This window comes from Dipodomys ordii, unplaced genomic scaffold, assembly GCF_000151885.1.
Source record: "Dipodomys ordii isolate 6190 unplaced genomic scaffold, Dord_2.0 Scaffold28, whole genome shotgun sequence".
Taxonomy (NCBI): domain Eukaryota; kingdom Metazoa; phylum Chordata; class Mammalia; order Rodentia; family Heteromyidae; genus Dipodomys; species Dipodomys ordii.
The window spans coordinates 10269245-10291654 of record NW_012267244.1 but is presented as its reverse complement, the minus strand read 5'-3'; the positions used below and the strand labels follow the sequence as shown (position 1 = coordinate 10291654).

The following is a 22410-nucleotide window of genomic DNA, read 5'->3' as shown; positions in this document are numbered from 1 at the left end:
CAGTAGAGCAAAATAATTTTCTAAAATTTCTCAAGAGATGTGTCAGAACTTGAATTACAAATGATCCCAAGCATTACTTTCCAGGCCCCTGATCTCCATCCTTTCTGCTGAAGTGTGTATATCTTGTGGTTGGCTGCTGGTGAGTTCTCCTGAAATATTTTGCTGGTGTCATTTACTTACATCAAATCCATATACATTCTTAATTTCTCTCAGTGGATCTTCTCAAAGTTAACAGACCTCCATCTTATGTATTTTGTTTATTTATTTATTTTTGTCGTTTGTGGGGCTTGAACTCTGGGCCTGGGTGCTTTCCTTCAACTCTTCAGCTCAAGGCTAGCGCTCTACCCCTTGAGCCACAGCGCTACTTCCAGTTTTCTGGTGGTTTATTGGAGATAAGAGTCTCATGGACTTTCTTGCCCGGCTGGCTTTAAACCGTGATCCTCAGATCGCAGTCTCCTGAGTAGCTAGTCTTAGACCATGAGCTACCAGCGCTCAGATATTTACTTATTTATTTATTTACTTATTTTGTCAGGTTGTGGGGCTTAAACTCTGGGCCTGGGCACTGACCCTGAGCTCTTCAGCTCAATGTGAGCACTATAACACTTGAGTCACAGTGCCACTTCTGGTTTTCTGGTGGTTAATTGGGCCGCCTGGGCTGGCTTGGAACCATGGTCCTCAGATCTCAGCCTCCTGATTTCCTAGGATTACTGTTGTGAGCCACAGGCGCCTGGGCACATATTTTAAATTCATACAGTTTTTCTCCTAAACATTAAGCATAATGAATCTAACTTACATTATAGTTTCTTCTCTTTTATTTGCATTATTACTTCTTGTGCATCTTAAAGTTCATAACCTTTGAATGTCCAATGCTGTTTATTCCCTGGATCTATATTAGAAGTCTGCTTAGCAAAGCAGACGATAATAATGATTATGCTTTCCTGGGTTTATTTTTATTTATTTATTCATTTTTTTGAGTGATGCTGGGGATTTCAAGCAGGGCTTCCTGCTTGTTAGATTGCAAATACTTTACCACTAAGCCACACCCCAAGCCCTCTATTGAATTCTTTCATAATATATTACAGAAAATGATTTAAGCTAAAATCTGTGTAGTAAATTGAATCTTTTGCAGTGCAGTTTTACAATTAATTTTAAGATTATTTTTAGTTACTTTAAGATTCAAATAAGATTGGTCATTTGGAGTTATAATTGCTTCTAAAGTAATCTAGTGTTGGAAAAACAGGTAACTTAATAGCAAAGACAAATAAATAAATTAGCAGTGTTAGATGAGATGCCTTAGGCTTCTTTGCAAGAGTATTGAGTTTAGGGGCTGCATAATAGCTTTGTAAAGTACTACTGTATTTGAGGATAAAAGATGTGGAAAGTAATATACAATAAATATTTTAGGATTTCAATACAGCTAATTTTCTGACTTCATGTATTTGGATAGAACTTACTGTGATTAATTCATGTATAGTAACTTGATACTTTGTTTGGGCAAAAAATAACATCTAAATTATACCTACGTTAGTGTTTCTAAAAGAACTCGAAGCCTAGTGAGAGGGAATTTCTTTCGAGTTGTGGCATTTGATCCCTGTAAATAGCTCACTGGTGAATGACGACGTATGGGAGAAAGATGTTGCTCCTTTTTTTTTTTTTTTTGCTGATCTTGGGTTGAACTCTACCACTTGAGCCACAGTGCCACTTCTGGCATTTTCTGAGTAGTTTATTGGAGATAATAGTCATGACTTTCCTGCCTAGGCTGGCTCCAAACCACAATCCCCAGATCTCAGTCTCCTGAGTAGCTAGAATTACAGGTGTGAGCCACTGTTGTCCACCCCCTTCCCCTTTTTGTCTTTTACAGTTTTTCTGTGCTGGAAACTTGGTAGAAAATGCTTGTCTTAAAACCCATTTTCAGTAGAATACAAGAAAAGTCTTCTGTGAATGTACCTCTTCCTTTCTTTTTCGTTCTTTGGTAGTACTGGGGTTTGAACTCAGTCTTGTGACCCCTTGGCTTGCTTGCTGCTCATAGGGCTGGTGCTCTTAATACTTTAGCTATACTCAGACTACTTTTTTGCTAATTATTTTAGAGATGGAGTCTCTCAGTTGCTGACCTTGAATCATGATCCTTCAGATATAAACCTCCTGAGTAGCTAGGATTACAAGCATGAGCTTCTAGCTTCAGTGTATTTTTTTTCTTAGAGGAGAGAATAATGGCTTCTAAAACGGTAAAGGGGTATTTATTAATATCACATTCTTATTTTAGTTTTCTTGTCCCATCTACCTGTTTTTGTTTGGTTTCTGATACGCTGAATGTAGCAGCCTTGAGGTGGTAAGTTATGGTGGAAGTTATTGCCCTTATGTGAATTGATTTTGGGATCTGAGAAATGGTCTCTGTGATTAGAGCTTGTTGTTTCTACAGCAGTTAGCACTACTACTTTCCTAATACTTTTCACACGTAGCTTAAACTAGATGATTTCAACCTGATTTAGTCACTTTTTTTTTTTTTTTTGGGTCCGGTCGTGGGGTCTGAACGCTGGGCCTGGGCGCTGTCCCTCAGCTCTTCAGCTCAAGGCTAGCGCTCTACCACTTGAGCCACAGCGCCACTTCCAGCTTTTTTCTTTTTGTTTATGTGGTGCTGAGGAATTGAACCCAGGGCCTCAAGCATGCAAGGCAAGCGCTCTACCACTGAGCCACCTTCCCAGCCCTGATTTAGTCACTTTTTGAAGCATGACAAACTTTTTGAGTTTACTCATAAAACCATGATTAGTATTTAGCAGAGAGAAACTTCGTAAAATCTTTGACATTAGTACTTAGTTCTCATACACAAAGATGTGGCCAGTCAGGAAAACAAGTGTAGCAAACTGGTTTATAGATTAATTTCAGTGGCAAATCCTTTTAGACATGGCTTACAGTACCAGTTTTGGCAGTTTAGGGTAAATTAATCTGTGTAATTTTGGGCACTTTTGACTTTTGGAACTGGTCACTTGACTTCTGGTGAATTGATCTTTGGCAAACTGATTTTCATCATAGTTATTTTTCATTGGCCTTACTATTACCATTGATTGATTGTGTTACAATTACACCTTCTCTAGGTAGGCACATTCTTAGCCCCTTAAGATGATATAGCAAAACCCTGATTGAGTCTGTCAGTTTTATTGTTTCCTGGGGGAAGGCGGTTTTGAAGCTTTAGGAACATGTTCCTAATTCTTGCTGGTGGTGTGTATCAGTTTATGAATTTTGTTCATAGAGTTAAGGCATGTAAACCTTCATGCTGATAATTTCCTGGGTTTGTCTTGCAATAATCATTCTCAGTGGAGTCATATCATTGGGGAGGTGTTTTGGAAACCTATGGAGGGATTTTTATAAATTAAAATTATATATGTAGGTAGTTTTTTTTATCAAGAATCTTATTTCTAGATGACAACATGGAAATTATGAAATATTTCTGATGTGTCTGAAGTTGAGGACAGTGGTCCTGGACTTTCTCCCTGTATTGCTCTTGGAAAAGAGCTCGCTTCTTTCATCTTATTTCTGACTATTTCCTTGAAGGGAAGTGGGGAGGCTTGCTTCCAGGAGCTTTGTAGTCCACCTAGACTTTAGGGCAGACAAAAATAGCCTCTGAGGAGATCTGGCTTCTAGAGTGCTCAGAACCCTGAGGCTGTTGACTTCTTGTGTTGCCACTTGAAACATCTTCCCCTCCACTACTCTTCCTATCTTATCACTTCTGGTCACAGGCTGACAGCTGGAGGTTTCATGGTGAAAACACTTCATCCCACTTGGTCCTGCTGTGAATGAAGCAATACAAGAGGGAAATGCCTAGAGAATCCCTGAAACTTGACCTAGCTCAGGGTCTCTACTTTGGGACTTTCAGCTAAAACAATAATATTTTTCAAAATCTTCTATTTAGTAACAAGTATACTGGGGGAGTAGTGAATGGAAGCCTAGCCAGGCTCTATGCAAGAGAACGCAGGCCTCTACAGAAAGGGCTGTTGTGTAGAAGAGAGAGGTTCCTGTACAGAAAGGGCTGTTGTGTGGAAGAGAGAGGTTCCTGGCTGGGAACTGGTCAGAAACTTTGGTGTTAACTCCATGTGAGACAGTTGTGAGGTGGGCTAGAGGAACACAGACTTAACCAGTGCCACCGACCTAGCTACTTCTGAATAATGGGTGTTGGTGAAGAAGGGAGAAAGAGAAGATATATTGTTTTCAGGCTTCTCTTACCTCATCTCATGAAAAAGTTACATGTGTCGTTGGGAATAATTTTCCTTTTGATGTGTAAGCCGAAATATAAAACATTTCCAAGTTATATAACAGGTATGTGTGTATGATGTGGTGGTACATGCCCATAAACCCCTGCTGCCCTCAGGAGACTGAAGCCAAGAGGAATCTGAATTTAAGGTCAGCCTTGTTTACACAGTGTCACCTCGACTTACAAAACAAAACTACATTTATACCTCTACTTGACTAATAAAATACGTATAAGTGAAATGTTCATCTTTGTCTCTATTTTTTTTGGGGGGGGGGACCAGTCTTGATGGTTGAACTCAGGGCCTGAGTACTGTCCCTGAGCTTTTGCTGAATGATTTGATCAACAGCTCCACTTCCAACTTTCTGGTGGTTACTTGGAGCTAAGAGTCTCATGGACTTTTCTGTCTCAGCTGGCTTGGAACTGAGTTCCTCAGATCTAGGCTTCCTATCGGTTAGGGCTTGAACTCAGATTCTGGGCAATGTCCCTGAACTTTTTTGGGCAAGGCTGGCTCTCAACCACTTTAAGCCACAGTGCCACTTCCAGTTCTTGAGTGGTTAATTGGAGATAGTCTGTGCCCAAGCTAGCTATGTACTACTGTCCTCAGATCTCAGCCTCCTGAATAGCTAGGATTATAGGCTTGAGCCACTGGTGCCTGGCTTATCCTACTTTTTGAGACAGAATCTGTATAGCCCACACTGGCCTTGAATCCTGCCCCTTCTTCTACCTCCAGAGTTTTGTTCATGTCTCACCACTTCTTGTACTTCTTATGTATTCTGACATACTCTATGCCTTTAGATTGTTTAATCAGTTTGCATTTACTATCATTGTATTTAATGGCATTCTTTAAAAACTGTATTTAGGACTAACTTGTTTCCTATTGCTGTGTTTTGTCTTTATTCCTCATCCTCATCCCCCTCCTACTGGGGTTTGAATCCAAGGTCCCTAGCTTGTTGGGCAAGCATATTACTATCCCTTTTATTTTGTTTTTGAGGTAGGCTCTTGTTAACTTTTATTTACCTGAACTAACTGAACTTATCCTTCTATATGCCTTTTAGGTAGCCTCATTTAAAGTTATTTGAACTTTAGTTTATTGAATTTATCGACATTCTCCTTTTGCTTATATTTTGCTTAATATGGTACCACTTCTAGTGTGTGTCCTTATAGATTCATGTTCACTCCTGTTTTTTATGTTATTGGTAATATATAAAAGTCACATATAAGCTGGGCACTGGTGGCTCACACCTATAATCCTAGCTACTCAGGAGGCTGAGATTTGAGGATCACTGTTCAAAGCCAGCCCAGGCAGGAAAGGCCATGCCACTCTTATCTCCAATAAACCACTCAGAAAACCAGAAGTGGTGCTGTGGTTCAAGTGTAGAGCTCTAGCCTTGAGCTGAAGATCTCAGGGACAGCGCCCAGCAAGCCCCATGACTGACAAAAAAAAAAAGTCACATGTATTATAAACCATATATTACACTATTTTTGCTTAAAACACTCATTTTATAAAAGAAAAATGGTCCCTGTGCTTATTTATTTATATGTTTGTCAGTCATGAGGCTTGAACTCTGGGTCTAAACACTGTCCCTGAGATCTTCAGCTCAAGGCTAGAACTCTACCACTTGAGCCATTACGCCACTTCTGGTTTTCTGGTGGTTCACTTGAGATAAGAGTCTCATGGACTTTCCTTCCCGGGCTGGCTTTTGAACCATGATCCTCAGCTCTTAGTCTCCTGAGTAGCTAGGATTACAGGCCAACAGTGCCCAGCTTCTGTGCTCATTTATTTACCATTTATTGTATTTTTTTTCAAACTCCCTATCTGTTGTTGTGCAACAGTTTTAGTTAAGCAAATCAGTTCATGTATGGTTTTTGTCTTGTTCACAGCTACTGGACAAGCACAAAAATATAGAGAGCATGGTGGAGCTTTTAGACTTGTACCAGATGGAAGATGAAGCCTATAGCAGCCTTGCAGAAGCCACAACTGAACTCTATCAGTATTTACTTCAGCCGTTTCGAGACATGAGAGAACTTGCCATGCTACGAAGGCAGCAGATTAAGGTACTTTTATTTTCCTGTACTTTTTTGGGGGGGCGGGGTGGAATTTGCTTTGGTGGGGTGCTGTGTTGAAATAGAAACAATTTCAAAATTTTGTATCTTTTTTTTGGTCCACTCCTGGGGCCTGAACTCTGGGCCTGGATGCTGTCCCTAAGCTCTTCAGCTCAAGGCTAGCACTCTACCACTTGAGCCACAGCGCCACTTCCGTTTTGTTTGTTTGTTTGTTTGTTTTTTTCTTTTTTGCTTATGTGGTGCTGAGGAATCGAGCCCAGGCCCTCATGCATGCAAGGCAAGCGCTCTACCACTGAGCCACCTTCCCAGCCCAAGATTTTGTATTAAATGAGAAAAGGATTAGCACAATGTATATAATTTTTTAAATAGAAAACTGTGCTATGATAATATAAAGGTGTGCACATTGCTATATAAATATTAAAAATGTTGATAAAAGGATCCAAAAGAAACTTTGGAAAAAATGAGTGTAATTTTATTTTCCATTTTATGTATACCTTTATGTGTTATTTGAATTTGTTAGTAATATGATATTTGAATTTGTTTTTATTAGCATATCTGAATTGTGAAAAATAGTAAGTTTCATTATGAAATTTTCATGTATGTAGTATACGTCTTCATTTCTAAAGCATCTTGGGTTAAGGGTATGGCTTTAAGTGGTAAAAGGCTTTCCTAGAATCATGAGGTACCAAGTTTAGTCCCTGGTTCTACAAAATTTAGAAAGAGAGAGAGAGGCATGTAGACATACATACCTGGTTCTTTCTAACAAGCTTGTAGTTGAAGAACAGCCCCAGTATCTGATATTAAGGATGTCTAAAATGATGTTTCTGAGTAGACAGAGTGGAATGGTTTAGAAAGTAATCTGTTATACTTAATAGGTTAGGATACTCCCATTTTCCACTTTTCTGGGTACTGTGTAGTCCCATATTTTAACCAGAAGTTTTGGAAACATTTCTTTGGGAAAAAAACCTTATCCACCTATAATTCGAGTACTTGGGGAGGCTGTGGTAAGAGAATTATGAGCTCAAGGCCAGTGTGTGAGGAGAGCTTTAAGATTCATGACATTTAGTTTTTATTTTATGTTTTAAAATAGTGTATTTTAATTTTTTTCTAAGGCAAATTATTAGAGTTCAGTTCTATATTGGGCTTCTTTTGTTACTAGGTTTAACCAGTACTGACGTATTTCTACCTTTTTTTTTTTTTTAAACAGTAGTATATCTGAACTGGGGACAGTGAAACTTTCTTTGGGGCTGGGATATAGCTCAGGTATGAAGCCCTAGGTTTAATCTGTAGCATCCAAAAGAAAGGACAATAGACAGTGTGTTTAGCATAATGGATTGAAAGCGTGTATTTGAGAAAATTAGCCATTTCTGTAATAAGAGCTTTATGGTTGGAGGCAGAGATGAGTAGTAGTTGAAAAGGTATGAAAAGATAAAGTACGCCTTTGTGTCTTTTCCTCCTTTATTAATAAAACAGGCTAGAGAATAGCTCAGACATATGATTGACATACTTGCCTTTGTTAATACTTTTGAAAAAGAGCTAGTTGGCATCCAGTTTTGTCATAAACTTGGAATCTGGATTAAAATGATATAGCTAAGACTTTCTGGATGTCATTTCCATAGTTTTGTAAAATGAACTGTAGTTTGTTGAGAAGCTCACTAGAAGGGAAGGAAAAATCTGGATGGCTGGGTGTCTCACATACTTGTAGACTGCTGCAATATCTAGCAGACATCAGTCATCTCTGCAGTTCAGCATTGAGTCTCTGTGTCTTGGTCTCATTATAGCATGCCTTGTGTTAGATTTGACTAACTTTAGAAAATGGAATGAACTTGCTTCTTAAACTGTTGACCAGTATTGTTATTGTTCTTATTTTCTCTTGGGAAGCAGATTATAGATGAGATAGTTTTTAACTTTTCTTAAAGTAAAAGTGATAGTCTATTGTCATTTTTGGTGTGTGTGCTTATCCTGGGGCTTGAACTCAGGGTCTTAAGCTGTTCACAGGCTTTTTTGCTGGAGTGTGGTATTCTGCTACTTAAGCTATGTACACCTCCATTTGCAAATCCATTACCCGGCACATTTTACTGCATCTCTTTTTCTAAAATGTTTAAACTATTTCAACTATAGCTGTTTTATTCTTCTTAAGAATATCCAACTACATGTATATTTGGTAATAATGACTAGATTTATGTGAGCTCATTGTTATAGATGAATATGTGAAGTTGTGCTTTTAAATAAATAAACTTATTTAATTCCCAGAACAACCCTGTCGTGCTTCATAGATAAGAAAACTATTAGGACAATTTATGTTCCTTTTCCCACTTTGTAATACACCTGATAAAAATATATGTTTGTAAGCCCCCAAAATAATTTAAGCTGTGTTTCTAAGCTGGTACCAGTGGCTCATACGTGTAATTCTAGATACTCAGGAGGCTGAGAGTTGCAGATACTTATTTGAAGATGTCTCAGGCAGAGAAATCCTTAATACTTGTCGCTAGTTAACCAGCCAAAAGGCAGAAGTAGTCCCATGGCACAAGTAGTAGAGGGCTAGTCTTGAATGAAAAAGCTAAGGGACAGCACCCAGATCCTGAGTTAAAGTTCCAGTACTGGCTCACAGACATACAACAAAGGGAATATGGATTCTAAAGATATTTAAATGGATTATAAGGAAGGTTTTTTATTGTTGTTGTTGTTGTTGGGCTTGAACTCAGAGCCTGGGTGCTTTCCCGAACTTTTCCCTCAAGGCTGGCTCCCTACCATTGGAACCACAGGCCACTTCCAGTTTTCTGGTGATTAATTGAAGATAAGCGTCTTGTGGACTTTGCCGCCTGGGCTGGCTTTTGAACCTGGGCTGGCTTTTGAACCTGGGCTGGCTTTTGAACCTGGGCTGGCTTTTGAACCTGGGCTGGCTTTTGAACCATGATCATCAGATCTCAGCCTCCTGAGCAGCTAGGATTATAGCAGTGTGCCATGGACCCAGATGTAAGGAAGTTTGTGCAACTTTAGGTGAAATGGTTTCACTGCTAAGAAAAGTACAAGTTAGGAAAATTGTTTCAAGACAAACATTTTGGCATCCCTGTATCCATTAACAGAATTGAATTAATTATTTAAAGCTTTTTCACCTAGAAAACTCTAGCCCTAGAGAGCATTAGTGGGGATTTCTATCAAATAATAGGAGAAAGAAATAATACCAATCCTAAATAAACTCTTGTAGAAAAAAGAGTAAGATGATACTTCACACCTTATTTTATGTAGTCAGTGTTTATCCTGATACAAAATTCAAGACTCAATATTTGCTTATCATTGAAGTGTCATCATCTTCAGGCAGTCTCAAAGCCTAGAAATTTTGCATTGTGAGTGCCACAGTCAAAAGTTTTTCATGGCATTTGCTTCATAGAGAATCTAAATTAGGTAATCCCCTGCCCAAGTAGCCTATCAAGAGACAGAGTAACAATAATTTTTCATAAAACTCAGTATCAGAACAAGTGATGTACCTTGCCAGGAAATTTGTGTTTTATAAACTGGTTTCACTCTCCTAGCTACCTAAACCAACATAGACTTTTTTCCCCATGTTACAACAGGCACTGGTTTCTTTCTAGCATTGAAATTCAAAACAGAGCTGTCATTGTTTTTAGCACATGATCCAGCTAACCAGTGCTGTATGCCTTCAAGTTTTCCAAGTTAGGAAAAGAAGTTGGGAGTATCCTTTCATCATGTCTTAGGTATAATAAAACTCTTAGACAATGTCCTTAACAATTGGTTGCACAATTGTATCTACTAAGTTTAAGAAAACGTAGGACAAAAAAGCATGGAAACTGTACTGGTGTTTTAAGTATTTAGGAATATCCATTTCTAGTGAAGGTGAAGATATTAATCCAATAGCAATAAACTAAGTTTCAATCCAATTATAGTAAGTGCCATAGGATTTTTTTTTACCCTTTTCTTCTCCAAAAGCCATAGCACAAATTTCATACTTCTAATTCCATCCCATTTTCTGTTGATCATGTAAATGAAAATGATTCCTATCTTAATGTTGTTAGCAGTTTTAAATTTAATACCTTCTTTGTTTTACTGTTTATATTCCATAGTTATATCTGTAATTCTGATCAGAAAATTAGACTAGTCATTTTGCCAGCATTCAATATAATGATTTGTATAAATATGATTAACAGTTAATGGTTAAGGGTTAGCTTAGGTAATGAAGAATAACTCAGGAGCTGTGAAGGTATCTCAGTGGTAGAGTGCTTGCTTTGCATGCATGAGGCCCTGGGTTCGATTCCTCAGCACCACATAAGCAGAAAAAGCCGGAAGTGGCACTGTGGCTCAAGTGGTAGAGTGCTAGCCTTGAGCTGAAGAGCTGAGGGACAGCGCCCAGGCCCAGAGTTCGAGCCCTATGACCGACCAAAAAGAATAACTCAGCTGCAGTAGCCATTGGAAGGAAGGTTGAGAGCCAGATGTCAGGTGCCACATGTCTTATCATACTCAAGAAGCTGAGATCTGAGGATCACAGTTTGAAGCCAGCCTGGGCAGATTAGTCATCTTTATTTATTATTTTTTGGTCAGTTGTGGGGCTTGAACTCTGGGCCTGAGCGTTGTCTGTCAAATCTTCAGCTCAAGGCAAGAGCTCTACCACTTGAGCCACAGCACCACTTGTGGTTTTCTGGTAGTTTATTGGAGATAAGAGTCTCACGGGCAGGAGGACTTTCCTGCCCAGTCTGACTTTGAACCATTTTCCTGCCCCAGTTGGATTTGAGCCTCGATCCTCAGATCCCAGCCTCCTGAGTAGCTAGGATTACAGGCCTGAACCACTGAGGCCTGGTTCAGATGAATCATCTTTGAGACTCTTATCCCCAAAATAATTAGGTGGGGTAGAGCTGGAAATGGAGATGTAGCTGGGTAGAGTGAGAATGGCAGGCTCTGAGTTCAAGCTTTACTCTCCCCACCCCACCCCAAAAAGAAAAAAGAAAAGAAAGGTTAGAGGAACAAAGGGACAGGATTGAGGTTATTAAATTGAAAGCAGGGCTGGGAAGGTGGCTCAGTGGTAGAGCACTTGCCTTGCAGGCATGAGGCCCTGGGTTCGTTCGATTCCTCAGCACCGCATAAGCAGAAAAAGCCAGAAGTGGCGCTGTGGCTCAAGTGGTAGAGTACTAGACTTGAGCTGAAGAGCTGAGGGACAGCGCCCAGGCCCAGAGTTCAGGCCCCACGACTGAGAAAACAAAACAAAACAAAAAACCAAATAAATAAATAGAAAGCAATAGAGGATAACTCTATGAGTTGCCCTCTGATGAAAAGACTAATGCTTCCATAGTGTCCTCAATGGAGGCACTCAGATCTGTAGAGGGAGGAGGGAGATATTGGAGCTGCAGTGCTGGCTTGTCTTGGGGTAGGGAAGAGTTAGACTATGAGGACAGGGTTGAAAAGAAAACTAGTGAGCTGAATTCTGTTGCTGCTTGAGGGTTATACTGCTAATGCTGGGAAGAGGCAAATCTTGGGATAATGCTCATAGAAATTTCAAAGTCAAGGGATGTGGACAAGGAGGAACCAAATCTCTTCTCTCTAACTCCTTTCATCATTGGCAGAGCTTAAAAGGAATTTTCAGATTCTAATCATAACATTATAAGCCAGAAGAACAAACTTGGAGATGTTGGACAAAAATCTGTATATATCTTCAGATTTTGTAGGTTATAGCTGCTAGGTTTGAAAAGTGAGTTTTTAAAAAGCAGCTTAGAAGAAAAGCATAGTGGATATGTTCACTCCATATTCTGTATATTTGAATATATAAAGCATAAGTTATTTTCAAATAGTAAAATATTTGAACTTTCTTTCAACAAGTGCTCAGGGTGTGAACCAAGTTGTAGAAGCACACCTGCCTACCAACTGTGAGGATTGAGTTCAAAAGCCAGAATTAATCCTCCCCCCCAAAAAAAAATCTATACAACAACTTTTTATTTCCATTTCTCTCTCTTTGCACTGTTTTGTGAATAGAAGATAACTTTAATCAAGTCATAATGTCCCAAATAGAAGATTAACATTTTTACTTTCAGCATTTAAAACCTTTATCATGTAGTTGTAAAATTGTTTTTATTTTTAAAATAAAAAATAATTGAGGGGCTGGTAGAATGCTTGCTTTGCATGCATGAGGCCCTGGGTTGGATTCCTCAGCACCACATAAGCAGAAAAAGCCAGAAGTGGCGCTGTGGTAAAGCGCTAGCCTTGAGCTGAAGAGCTCAGGGACAGCACCTAGGCCCAGAGTTAAGGCCCACAACTCACAAAAAAAAAGAAAACAAGAAAGAATAAACCTTGGTGATTTTGCTATATTAAACTTGTCTTCTATAGTCTGTTAATCTAAGATCAAATCTCTAAATATACACTCAGCACTTGAAATCTCATCCTGTTATCTTGTTGCCTGTGAAGTTAAGCACATACTTCATCAGCTTGACATTTAAAGACTTCCTCACTGTGGCCACAAGTGGTTTTTCTAGTTTTATCTCCCTTTGCTTTGACTATTTTAAGCTCCCTCTTGACTGAACTGGGGCTTTGGCTTTGGCTTTGATGAGGTAGGTTTTGCTATGGAGCTGAAGTTGGGCTTGATCTCATAAACCTGCCTTAGCCTCCCTAGTAGCTAGGATTTACTTGGCTCTCTAGCATCATCATTAATTGGTAATTTGATTAAAAATTAGTTTGTAAAACATCTGATCATTAGAGCTATGTCTGCTAATTTCAAAACAGATTTTGCATCACAGCTGTATCTGCTATCCTCCAATTACATTATAAGTTTTTTTTTGTGTATGCATGTACTTGGGCTTGAATTTTGGACTTAGGAACTGTATCTGAGCTTCTTAGCTCAAGACTGATACTCTTCCACTTGAGCTTTTTGGTTGGGTTGGCTTCAAACCAGGATCCTCAGATTTCAGCCTCTTGAGAGCTAGGGTTTCAGGAATGAACTACCAGTACCTCACTAGATTGTAAGTTTTTCTTTTTTTTTTTTTTGTCGTGGGGCTTGAACTCTGGGCCTAGGTGCTGTCCCTCAGCTCTTCAGCTCAAGGCTAGTGCTCTACCACTTGAGTCACAGCACCACTTTTGGTTTTCTGAGTGGTTTATTGGAGATAAGAGTCTCATGGACTTTCCTGCGTGGGCTGGCTTTGAACTGCAATCCCCAGATCTCAGCTTCCCCAGTAGCTAGGATTATAGGCGTGAGCCACCCATGCCCGGCTGATGGTAAGTTTATTAAGAAAGGAACACACACACACACACACACACACACACACACACACCATTTAAGAAAGGCACACACACACACACACACACACAATTTGTTCTTCCTGAAGCTCTACCTAGTAACTAGTATTACTAGTGTATAACTCAAGTTATACAATTGAGATAATTTCTTGTTACTAGCTACCTCTAAAAAGGGAGCGGAAAAACCCAACCCATATCCAGTGTATATTTATGTTTACTCCAGAGGGGTCAAATAGAGTAATGATCTTCTAGAGAAAATTAAAATCAAATTTAGAGCTGAGCGCCGGTGGCTCTTGCCTCCTAGCTTCTCAGGAGACTGAGATCTGAGGGTCACAGTTCAAAGAGCTAAGGGACAGCACCCAGGCCCACAGTTGAAGCCCCACAACACACCCTCCAAAATAATTTTTTTTTAAAGATGTACACAGAACTTGACCAGCAAGAACCCAAAATTCCTCTTGGTTTACTTTTCTTTGTTTGGCATTGCTTTTATGGTTAGTCCCTGGAATGACACATCAGCTTACTTGCCAGCTGTTAAGGGAGATTTTCAGGTTTTGATCCTATCTTTACTTCCCTCCCTTCCCTGTACACTAGTAAAAAAGAGGTAACTTCAGATTTTGCCTCCTTTTGGCTTTGTATGTGAAAACATGAGTTCATTGTTGGCTTGACTAGAAAACAGGAAACTTCTGGGCTTGTGAATCCAAGAGGAAAGAAATCCATTTTCTTTTGTTTATGACCATAATACGGTCATCTGCCACCAGAATATGACATCACTAACATTTTTTGGTCTTTTTCTGGAAAACTTTTATATAATTGAAGTTACAATTTTGATCTCTTTATTTCATATAATACAATTTCTTGTTATATTAAAAGCTTTCCATAAATAGTAATTATTGAATAAGATTGTTATTTTATAAGTGTATCCTATATAATGTTGTTACATGTTCTGGTATCTATTTTCTTCCTTTTATAACTTTGTAGGCTGAACATCTTTCCTACTATCACTTCAGATTCTCACTCCATTGAGTACTTCTTTCTTGTTAACACATACTGCTTTGTGGGAGCTTCCATTAAGATATGACCTAAATAAATAAACCCAAAAGAAGACCCATCTGTGAGCTGAAATCTCCCCCAAAGTTTTCAGCAGAGTATTTATATAGGTACCAACATTCCTCTCATTACCAAAAATGTATAGAATTGAATTTTCCATTTTATTTGTTTAGTAAATACTTTAGACAACCTCATTCATTCTGGACAGTTACAAAAAAACCCTGAACTTCTTGCCTAAGAAGGGAAAGAAGGTCCATGTTTACATATTAACAGAATAACAAACATGATTATAATGAGTGCTACAGAAAGGCATAGGCATTGTGCCAATCAGGTTATTATGGGGAGTCCAAGAAGACTTTATGAATTATTAGTAGAGTTGAGATATAAAAATGTAATGGAGTTAATAGTCAAATTAAGGTTATCAATTACCTTAGAACTGGCATTGCTAAGTTCAGTGACTGTCATGCTGTAGATGCCAGTCTTGTCCTACTCCAGTGTTTCATGGAGTATGACCAGGACAGATTCACTTCCTTTGACTCTTGCTGCTGCTGCTCTCCTTCTGGATCCTTCTTTACCCAACTTCAGAATTCCTCAAACCTTTTTCAGGGATCAGTCTTGAGCCTTTTTCTTTCTTACTTAGGCTTTGTCTTCTATGAGTCATTCATGCCCAGATTTCTATCTGACTATGACCATTGCAAAGTCAGTTTAACACATGAACACTAAATCCCTGATCTTCTCCTCTTTGAGACCTGCTTTTCCTCCATTGTTTACTTTTTTGAGAAACCTCTTGGCAGCAAATTGTTGCTTCAGGACTAAAACCATGTGATTAAATTGGTAGTTCACACCTGTAATCCTAGCTATTCAGGAAGCTGAGATGTGAGGATTGGGATTGGAAGCCAGCCTTGGCAAGAAAAACTGTGAGACTGCTATGTCCATTTAACTGCTAAAAAAAATAAACTAGAAGTAGAGCTGTGGCTCAAGTGGTAGAGTACCACTAGCCTTGAGCAAAAACATTAACAACAACAACAAAACAACTGAAGGAACAGACCCAGGTCCTGAGTTAAAGCCCCAGGACCTGCACAAGAAAGAAATATTACACTGCTGATTTCTTCTTTTCATTGTTTATAGAATGTCTTGTATTCGTACTTTCAAAAATTCATTAAATACTTTCTAGTGATTGGTACTTTTTTTTTTTGGCCCGGTTGCAGGGCCTGAACTCTGGGCCTGGGCGCTGTCCCTCAGCTCTTCAGCTCAAGGCTAGCGCTCTACCACTTGAGCCACAGTGCCACTTCCGGCTTTTTTATTTTTTGCTTATGTAGTGCTGAGGAATCAAACCCAGGGCCTCATGCATGCAAGGCAAGTGCTCTACCACTGAGCCACCTTCCCAGCCTGTGATTGGTACTTTTATGTTTTTGATTATCTTAATCATAGTATAGTAAACTTTTCACTATTTTTTTCTTTCTTTTTTTGATGGTCGTGGGGCTTGAACTCTGGGCCTGGGCGCTATCCCTCAGCTCTTCAGCTCAAGGAGAGCACTCTACCACTTGAGCTACAGCGCCACTTCTGGTTTTCTGGTGGTTTATTGGAGATAGGAGTCTCACAGTCTTTCCTGTCTGTGGGGGCTAGCTTTGAACCACGATCCTCAGATCTCAGCCTCCTGAGTAGCTAGGATTACAGACATAAGCCACCAGCGCCTGGCTACTTTTCACTATTTTTAACAATCTTTTCTGTATGTATTATAAAGCCAAATTATATGTTCAAAAAATCCATTGCTATTCGTCCCTGTTAAATTTGTAGTATTTTGAAATATACATCTGTGTTAATACTGTTAATACCATTTTTGCAGCTATTTCAGCATTTACCTTGCATATTTCTTGTTTTGTTTTTTTTGGGTCCGGTCGTGGGGCTTGAACTCTGGGCCTGGGCGCTGTCCCTCAGCTCAAGGCTAGGGCTCTACCACTTGAGCCACAGCGCCACTTCCGGCTTTTTTCTTTTTGTTTATGTGGTGCTGAGGAATCGAACCCAGGGCCTCTGGCATGCAAGGCAAGAGCTCTACCACTGAGCCACCTTCCCAGCCCTACCTTGCATATTTCTGTATTTGTTCTTGTTTCCTTTTTTGTGGGTGACTTGTAATATAAGCTAATTTTTTCTTGCTTTTTAATCAAAAGAGCACTCTTGTTAGTGATAGAGTGATTGCTTAGTATGTGTAAAGCTTTGTGTTCAAACCACAGCACTGAAAAAAAGCATAAAGGCTGATATTTACATTATCAACTTTAAAAACTTTAATATTTCATTCAATGACATTTTATTAAATATATTATTAATAATTCTTAATCAGAAAATACAGTTACCATAAAGGAACATAGAAATTGCTCACCATCTATAAGCCTAAACAGCATTTTATTTTATTTATATTTTTGCTGGTCATAGGGCTTGAACTCTAGGCCTGCGTGATGTCCCTGAACTCTTCAGCTCAAGGCTAGAGCTCTACCACTTGAACCATAGTACCACTTCTAGCTTTTTTTGTTTATGTGGTGTTGAGAAATCGAACTCAGGACCTCATGAGTGTGAGGCAAGCACTCTACTGCTGAGCCACCTTCCTACCCCATAAACATCATGCACGCTCTGTTTATGTATTGAAGGAACATGGGACAGATTTGTTTCCCCTCTAGAGCAGACTAAAACAAGTAGTAGAGTAGTATTGTTTTTACTTTATATTAAACAAATGCTTGACACAAACATTTGATAAGTATTTGAGGAATCAGTAAAAGGAAAAAAATGAATTTATTTTTTCCCTTTTCTTCAAAGATTTCTATGGAGAATGATTATCTGGGACCTCGAAGAATTGAGAGTCTACAAAAGGAAGATGCTGATTGGCAACGGAAAGCTCACATGGCCGTACTGTCTATCCAGGATCTTACTGTCAAATATTTTGAAATCACAGCTAAAGCTCAAAAAGGTAAATCTTATAGTAAAGTTACTATTTTTAAAAATTAGTGTTTTTGAAATTAGCTTACACTATTTATACAGAGGGGGATTTCATTACTATATTGCTCTTGTTAGATGTTTTCGAAGGTGAGTAGTGAAAAGTGTTTTATGTTCAGAATAATTACACAGAAAACTGTATTAGGATTACTTGTGCCAACAGTTCAAGAATTACCACTATTAGCGGATTCTTTTTTCTTTTAGTCATGTTAGAGCGATTAGGTATACACATTTCTTTCCTCTAAATTAGTGAAATATAAAGCAGAAGGTAGAGTAATATTTACACAAATATGACCATTTAATTTTTTTTTCCAGTCTGGGACTTGAACTCAGGGGCTGGGCATTGTCCCTGAGCTTCTTTTGCTCAAGGCTAGCATTCTACCAATTGAGCTATAGCACCTCTTCTAGCCTTTTCTATGTATGTAGTACTGAGGAATCAAACCCAGGGCTTCATGCATGGTAGGCAAGCACTCTTACCACTAAGCCACATTCCCAGCCTGACCATTTAATCTTTAATAGAGCAAGTTCATGGAGAAAAACAATGACATTAACATTTCTTTGTTGCTTTGTAGGTCCCTCCACCATGGTGTAACTCGTTTTCACTATATTTGATGTTGGTATAATTTGTGGAGGGGAAGGGAAAAAACAAATTGTTTAAATAGGGATACAGGTGGACCCATTGCAACAATGAGATGCTCAAGTCCTTATGTTGAAAAAAGGAAGGGGGGAGATGGGAAGGGATGGGAAGGGGAAACAAAGGAGGAGGCAACAATGCTTGATAAGAAATGTACTCATTACCTTGCCCATGTAATTATAACCCCTCTGTACAGTATTTTCACAATTAAAATAAGTTAATGATAAACCAGTTATTGCAAGGGAAAAGAAACAATGACAGTAACGCAGTTGGACTTTTTTTGGGGGGGAGGGGAGGGCGGTTGTGGGGCTTGAACTCTGGGCCTGGGCACTGTCCCTCAGCTCAAGGCTAGCTCTACCACTTGAGCCACAGCGACACTTGCGACTTTTTTCTTTTTGCTTATGTAGTGCTGAGGAATCGAACCCAGGGCCTCATGCATGCAAGGCAAGCGCTCTACCACTGAGCCACCTTCCCAGCCCCGCAGTTGGACATTTATATGCAGAAAAATAAATTACTTATATAAATTATAGGTAATATGTAAAACTGAATACTAAATATAAATAATAAAACCATAAAACTTCCAAAAGAAAATATGAAAGAAAAACACCTATTTATCTTAGAATTATATGTGTGTTACAAAGGGGATTCTTAGCAATTACTGAAAAGAAAAAAACATAAAACTTAAAAGTGATAAAGAACACAGACAATAAATGAAAAATTTGGCAAAATGGATTTCATCTTTTTTTTTTTTTTTTTGTTAGTCGTGTGGCTTGAACTCTGGGCTTGGGCCCTGTCCCATCTTGAGCTCTTCAGCTCAAGATGAGTGCTCTACCACTTGAGCCACTGGGCCACTTCCAGTTTTCTGGTGGTTAATTGTAGATAAGAGTCTCATGGACTTTCCTGCCCAGGCTGGCTTTGAACTGTGATCCTCAGATCTCAGCCTCCTGAGTAGCTAGGTTTATAGGCATGAGCTGCTGGCTCCTGGCTGGCTTTCATTTCTTTAAGCTGTGCTGGACACTGTGCATGAAAAGATAAGAGTATTTGAGAGAAAATATTTTCAAATCACATATTTAACAAAATGTGTATTTAGAGTATATAATGAACCCTCATTTAATAAGAAAACAGTCCAGTTAAAAATCTGGGAAAGGGACATTATTGAACATGTCACATGAAGATAAGGATGATAAGCACAGGAAAGAAGTGTCATGTAATTTATATTAAAAAATATAAATTAAAATCACAATGAGAAAGATAACACCACATGCAGTACAATGGCTAAAGTAAAAAATACCATCAATCTAAAATGCTGGGGAGGATATAGGGTAACCAAAACTCTTTCTGCATTGTTGAGGGAATGCAGAATTGGATAGTTAAAATTCTAGAAATTTGGAAAATGATTTTGTAGTTTTCTTATAAAAAAGATAAACCAAGATGGGTTGCTGGTACGTCACTCCTTTAATTGTAGCTACTCAGGAGGCTGAGATCTGAGGATCTAGGTTAAAAGCCAGTCCATGACACTCTTATCTCCAGTAACTTCCAAAAAACAAAATGGAGCTGTGGCACAAGTGGTTTAGAGGTAGCGTTGAGCAAAAAAACAACAAAAAGGGCCAGGAAGTAGCACCCAGGGTTCAGGTCCCAGGTCTAGCACAAAAATAAGCCTCCATGTGACCTAGGCAGCCTAATAATAATTTGTAAAGTTTACAAAGGAAAACTACCACATTATATTAAGAAATAGTATCTTCTGCACTAGTGGCTGACATCTGTAATCCTAGGTACTCTGAAAAGACTGAGATCTCCATTGTGGTTCAAAGTCAGCCTGGGAAGGAAAGTTCATGACACTATTATCTCCAGTTAAATAACCCAAAAGCCAGAAGTGGAGCTCTGGCTCAAATGGTAAAAATTAGTCTTGAGCATAAAAGCTCAGGGACAGCACCAAGGCCCTGAGTTGAAGCCCCAGGATTGCACGCACGTACACACATACACAAGAATAGTATCTTTTAAAAAAAACTTTGAAGTGAAATGTTCAGGATGCTTTGATCTACTATAAACTGTTCTTGCAAATCTGTATCTCATTTAGAGTCTGCTTTCCAGATACTGTTCTCTAATTTTAAAAAATCCCTTTATATTACAGTTAAATAATAGAATCAAAATTTAAAAAACTTAAATATTAGGGCTGGGAAGGTGGCTCAGTGGTAGGGTGCTTGCCTTGCATGCATGAGGCCCTGGGTTCGATTCCTCAGCACTACATAAGCAAAAAGAAAAACGCCGGAAGTGGCACTGTGGCTCAAGTGGTAGAGCTCTAGCCTTGAGCTGAAGAGCTGAGGGACAGCGCCCAGGCCCAGAGTTCAGGCCCCATGACCAGACCCTCCTCCCCATTTTTTTTTAAATATTAGAAGGAAAACTCTCAACTCTGTAATTCCCCAACTGTATGTGATCATGCTTATTTTCTGCATAGTTATTACATAAGTGTAATATATAATTAATTCACTTTTAATTTTGTGTAAACAGTTTGAATTATTGGTCTTTACAACTTGTCTCCAGTTTTAGATAAAATTTTTTCCTAAACAGTGAAGCCTCTACATGCTTCCTTAAAAAAAATCTTTCTCTCTCTCTCTCTCTCTCTTTCTTATTTTGTGCTGGTACTTGGGCTTGAACTCCTGGTCTGAGTGCTGTCCAGTAGCTTTTTCAATCAAGGCTGCTACTCTACCATTTGAGCCATAGCTTCACTTCTGGCTTTTTTTTTTTTCAGGTGGCTAATGGGGGCTGAGTCTCTTGGACTTTTCTGCTTGGGCTGGCTTTGAATCTTCCATTCTTAGATCTTAGCCTCTTCAGTAGCTAGAATTCTAGGGTAAGCTAACCAGGCCTGGCCTTTTAGACTTTTTGGGGGCATTTTTGGTGCTGGTTCTAGGACTGGGCACTATCTTTTTTGTTCAAGGTGGGCTCTATCATTTGAACCACAACCCCACTTGCAGTTTTTTGATGGTTAATTGGAGATAAGAGTCTCACAGACTTTCCTGCCTGGGCTGGCTTGGAGCTGTGATCCTCAGCTCTCAACTTCTTAAGTAGCTAGGATTACAGGCGTGAGCCACCTGCAGTTTATATTTTTAAATTCTCAGTTCTTGTTATTTTCCCTGCTAGGTTGCCTTTTAATCTGAACAAGAAGAGTTACTGGGCTGGGAAGGTGGCTCAGTGGTAGAGTGCTTGCTTGCCTTGCATGCACGAGGCCCTGGGTTTGATTCCTCAGCACCGCATAAGCAAAAAAAGCTGGAAGTGGTACTCTGGCTCAAATGGTAGAGCACTAGCCTTGAGCTTTAGAGCTAAAAAAAAAAAAAAGAGAGTTACTGAGTTGGAGTTCTTGAAATTGATTCCTTTTTCTGCACATTTCTATATAATGAACTTATACAAGAGAAACACTATAGGTCTCTAAACATTTTTAAGCTTCTTAAGAGTTTTAGCCTTTCTTTATGTCTCCATTCAAAGTGGCTTTCTAGTTTTTCTTTTTAGTTTATTATTATTATTATTTTATCTATTTAATTTTTTGGTTGGTCATGGGGCTTGAACGCTTTTCAACTCAAGGAGAGCACTCTACCCCTTGAGCCACAGCACTACTTCCAAGTTTTTATTATTTTTAAAATTATCTTTTAAGTTGTTGTACAAAGGCTTTTAAATTTACATGTCAAGTTACAAATATATCTTTTTTTGGGGGGGGGTCCGGTCGTGGGGCCTGAACTCTGGGCCTGTGCGCTGTCCCTCAGCTCTTCAGCTCAAGGCTAGTGCTCTACCACCTGAGCCACGGCCCCACTTCCGGCTTTTTTTCTTTTTGTTTATGTGGTGCTGAGGAATCGAACCCAGGGCCTCAGGCATGCAAAGCAAGTGCTCTACCACTGAGCCACCTTCCCAGCCCACGAATGTTATATATCTTGATGAGTGTTATCTCTTCCTTCGTTTTCCCCACCCCATTGATCATATTCCTATCCCATCCCCTCAAGTTTATTCACATATTTACATTGATTATTATGACCATATTTACCCTACCATCTTTACAAGAAGAGTTAAATAGGCCCTTGTATTTCTTTCTCTTTTATTTTCTTTTTTTTGCCGGTCGTGGGGCCTGAACTCTGGGCCTGGGCGCTGCCCCTCAGCTCTTCAGCTCAAGGATAGTGCTCTACCACTTGAGCCACAGCGCCACTTCCAGCTTTTT

At 39.2% G+C, this 22410-nt stretch overlaps 1 protein-coding gene across 1 annotated transcript in view; it reads left to right on the top strand.

Annotated features, from left to right (window-relative positions):
- Jmy (junction mediating and regulatory protein, p53 cofactor) overlaps nt 1-22410 on the top strand; it is a 69980-nt gene that overhangs the window by 15042 nt on the left and 32528 nt on the right. The window contains exons 2-3 of the mRNA XM_013015809.1: nt 6128-6301; nt 17399-17549. Coding sequence (XP_012871263.1) covers nt 6128-6301; nt 17399-17549 — 325 coding nt within the window. The remainder of the gene's footprint in view (nt 1-6127; nt 6302-17398; nt 17550-22410) is intronic.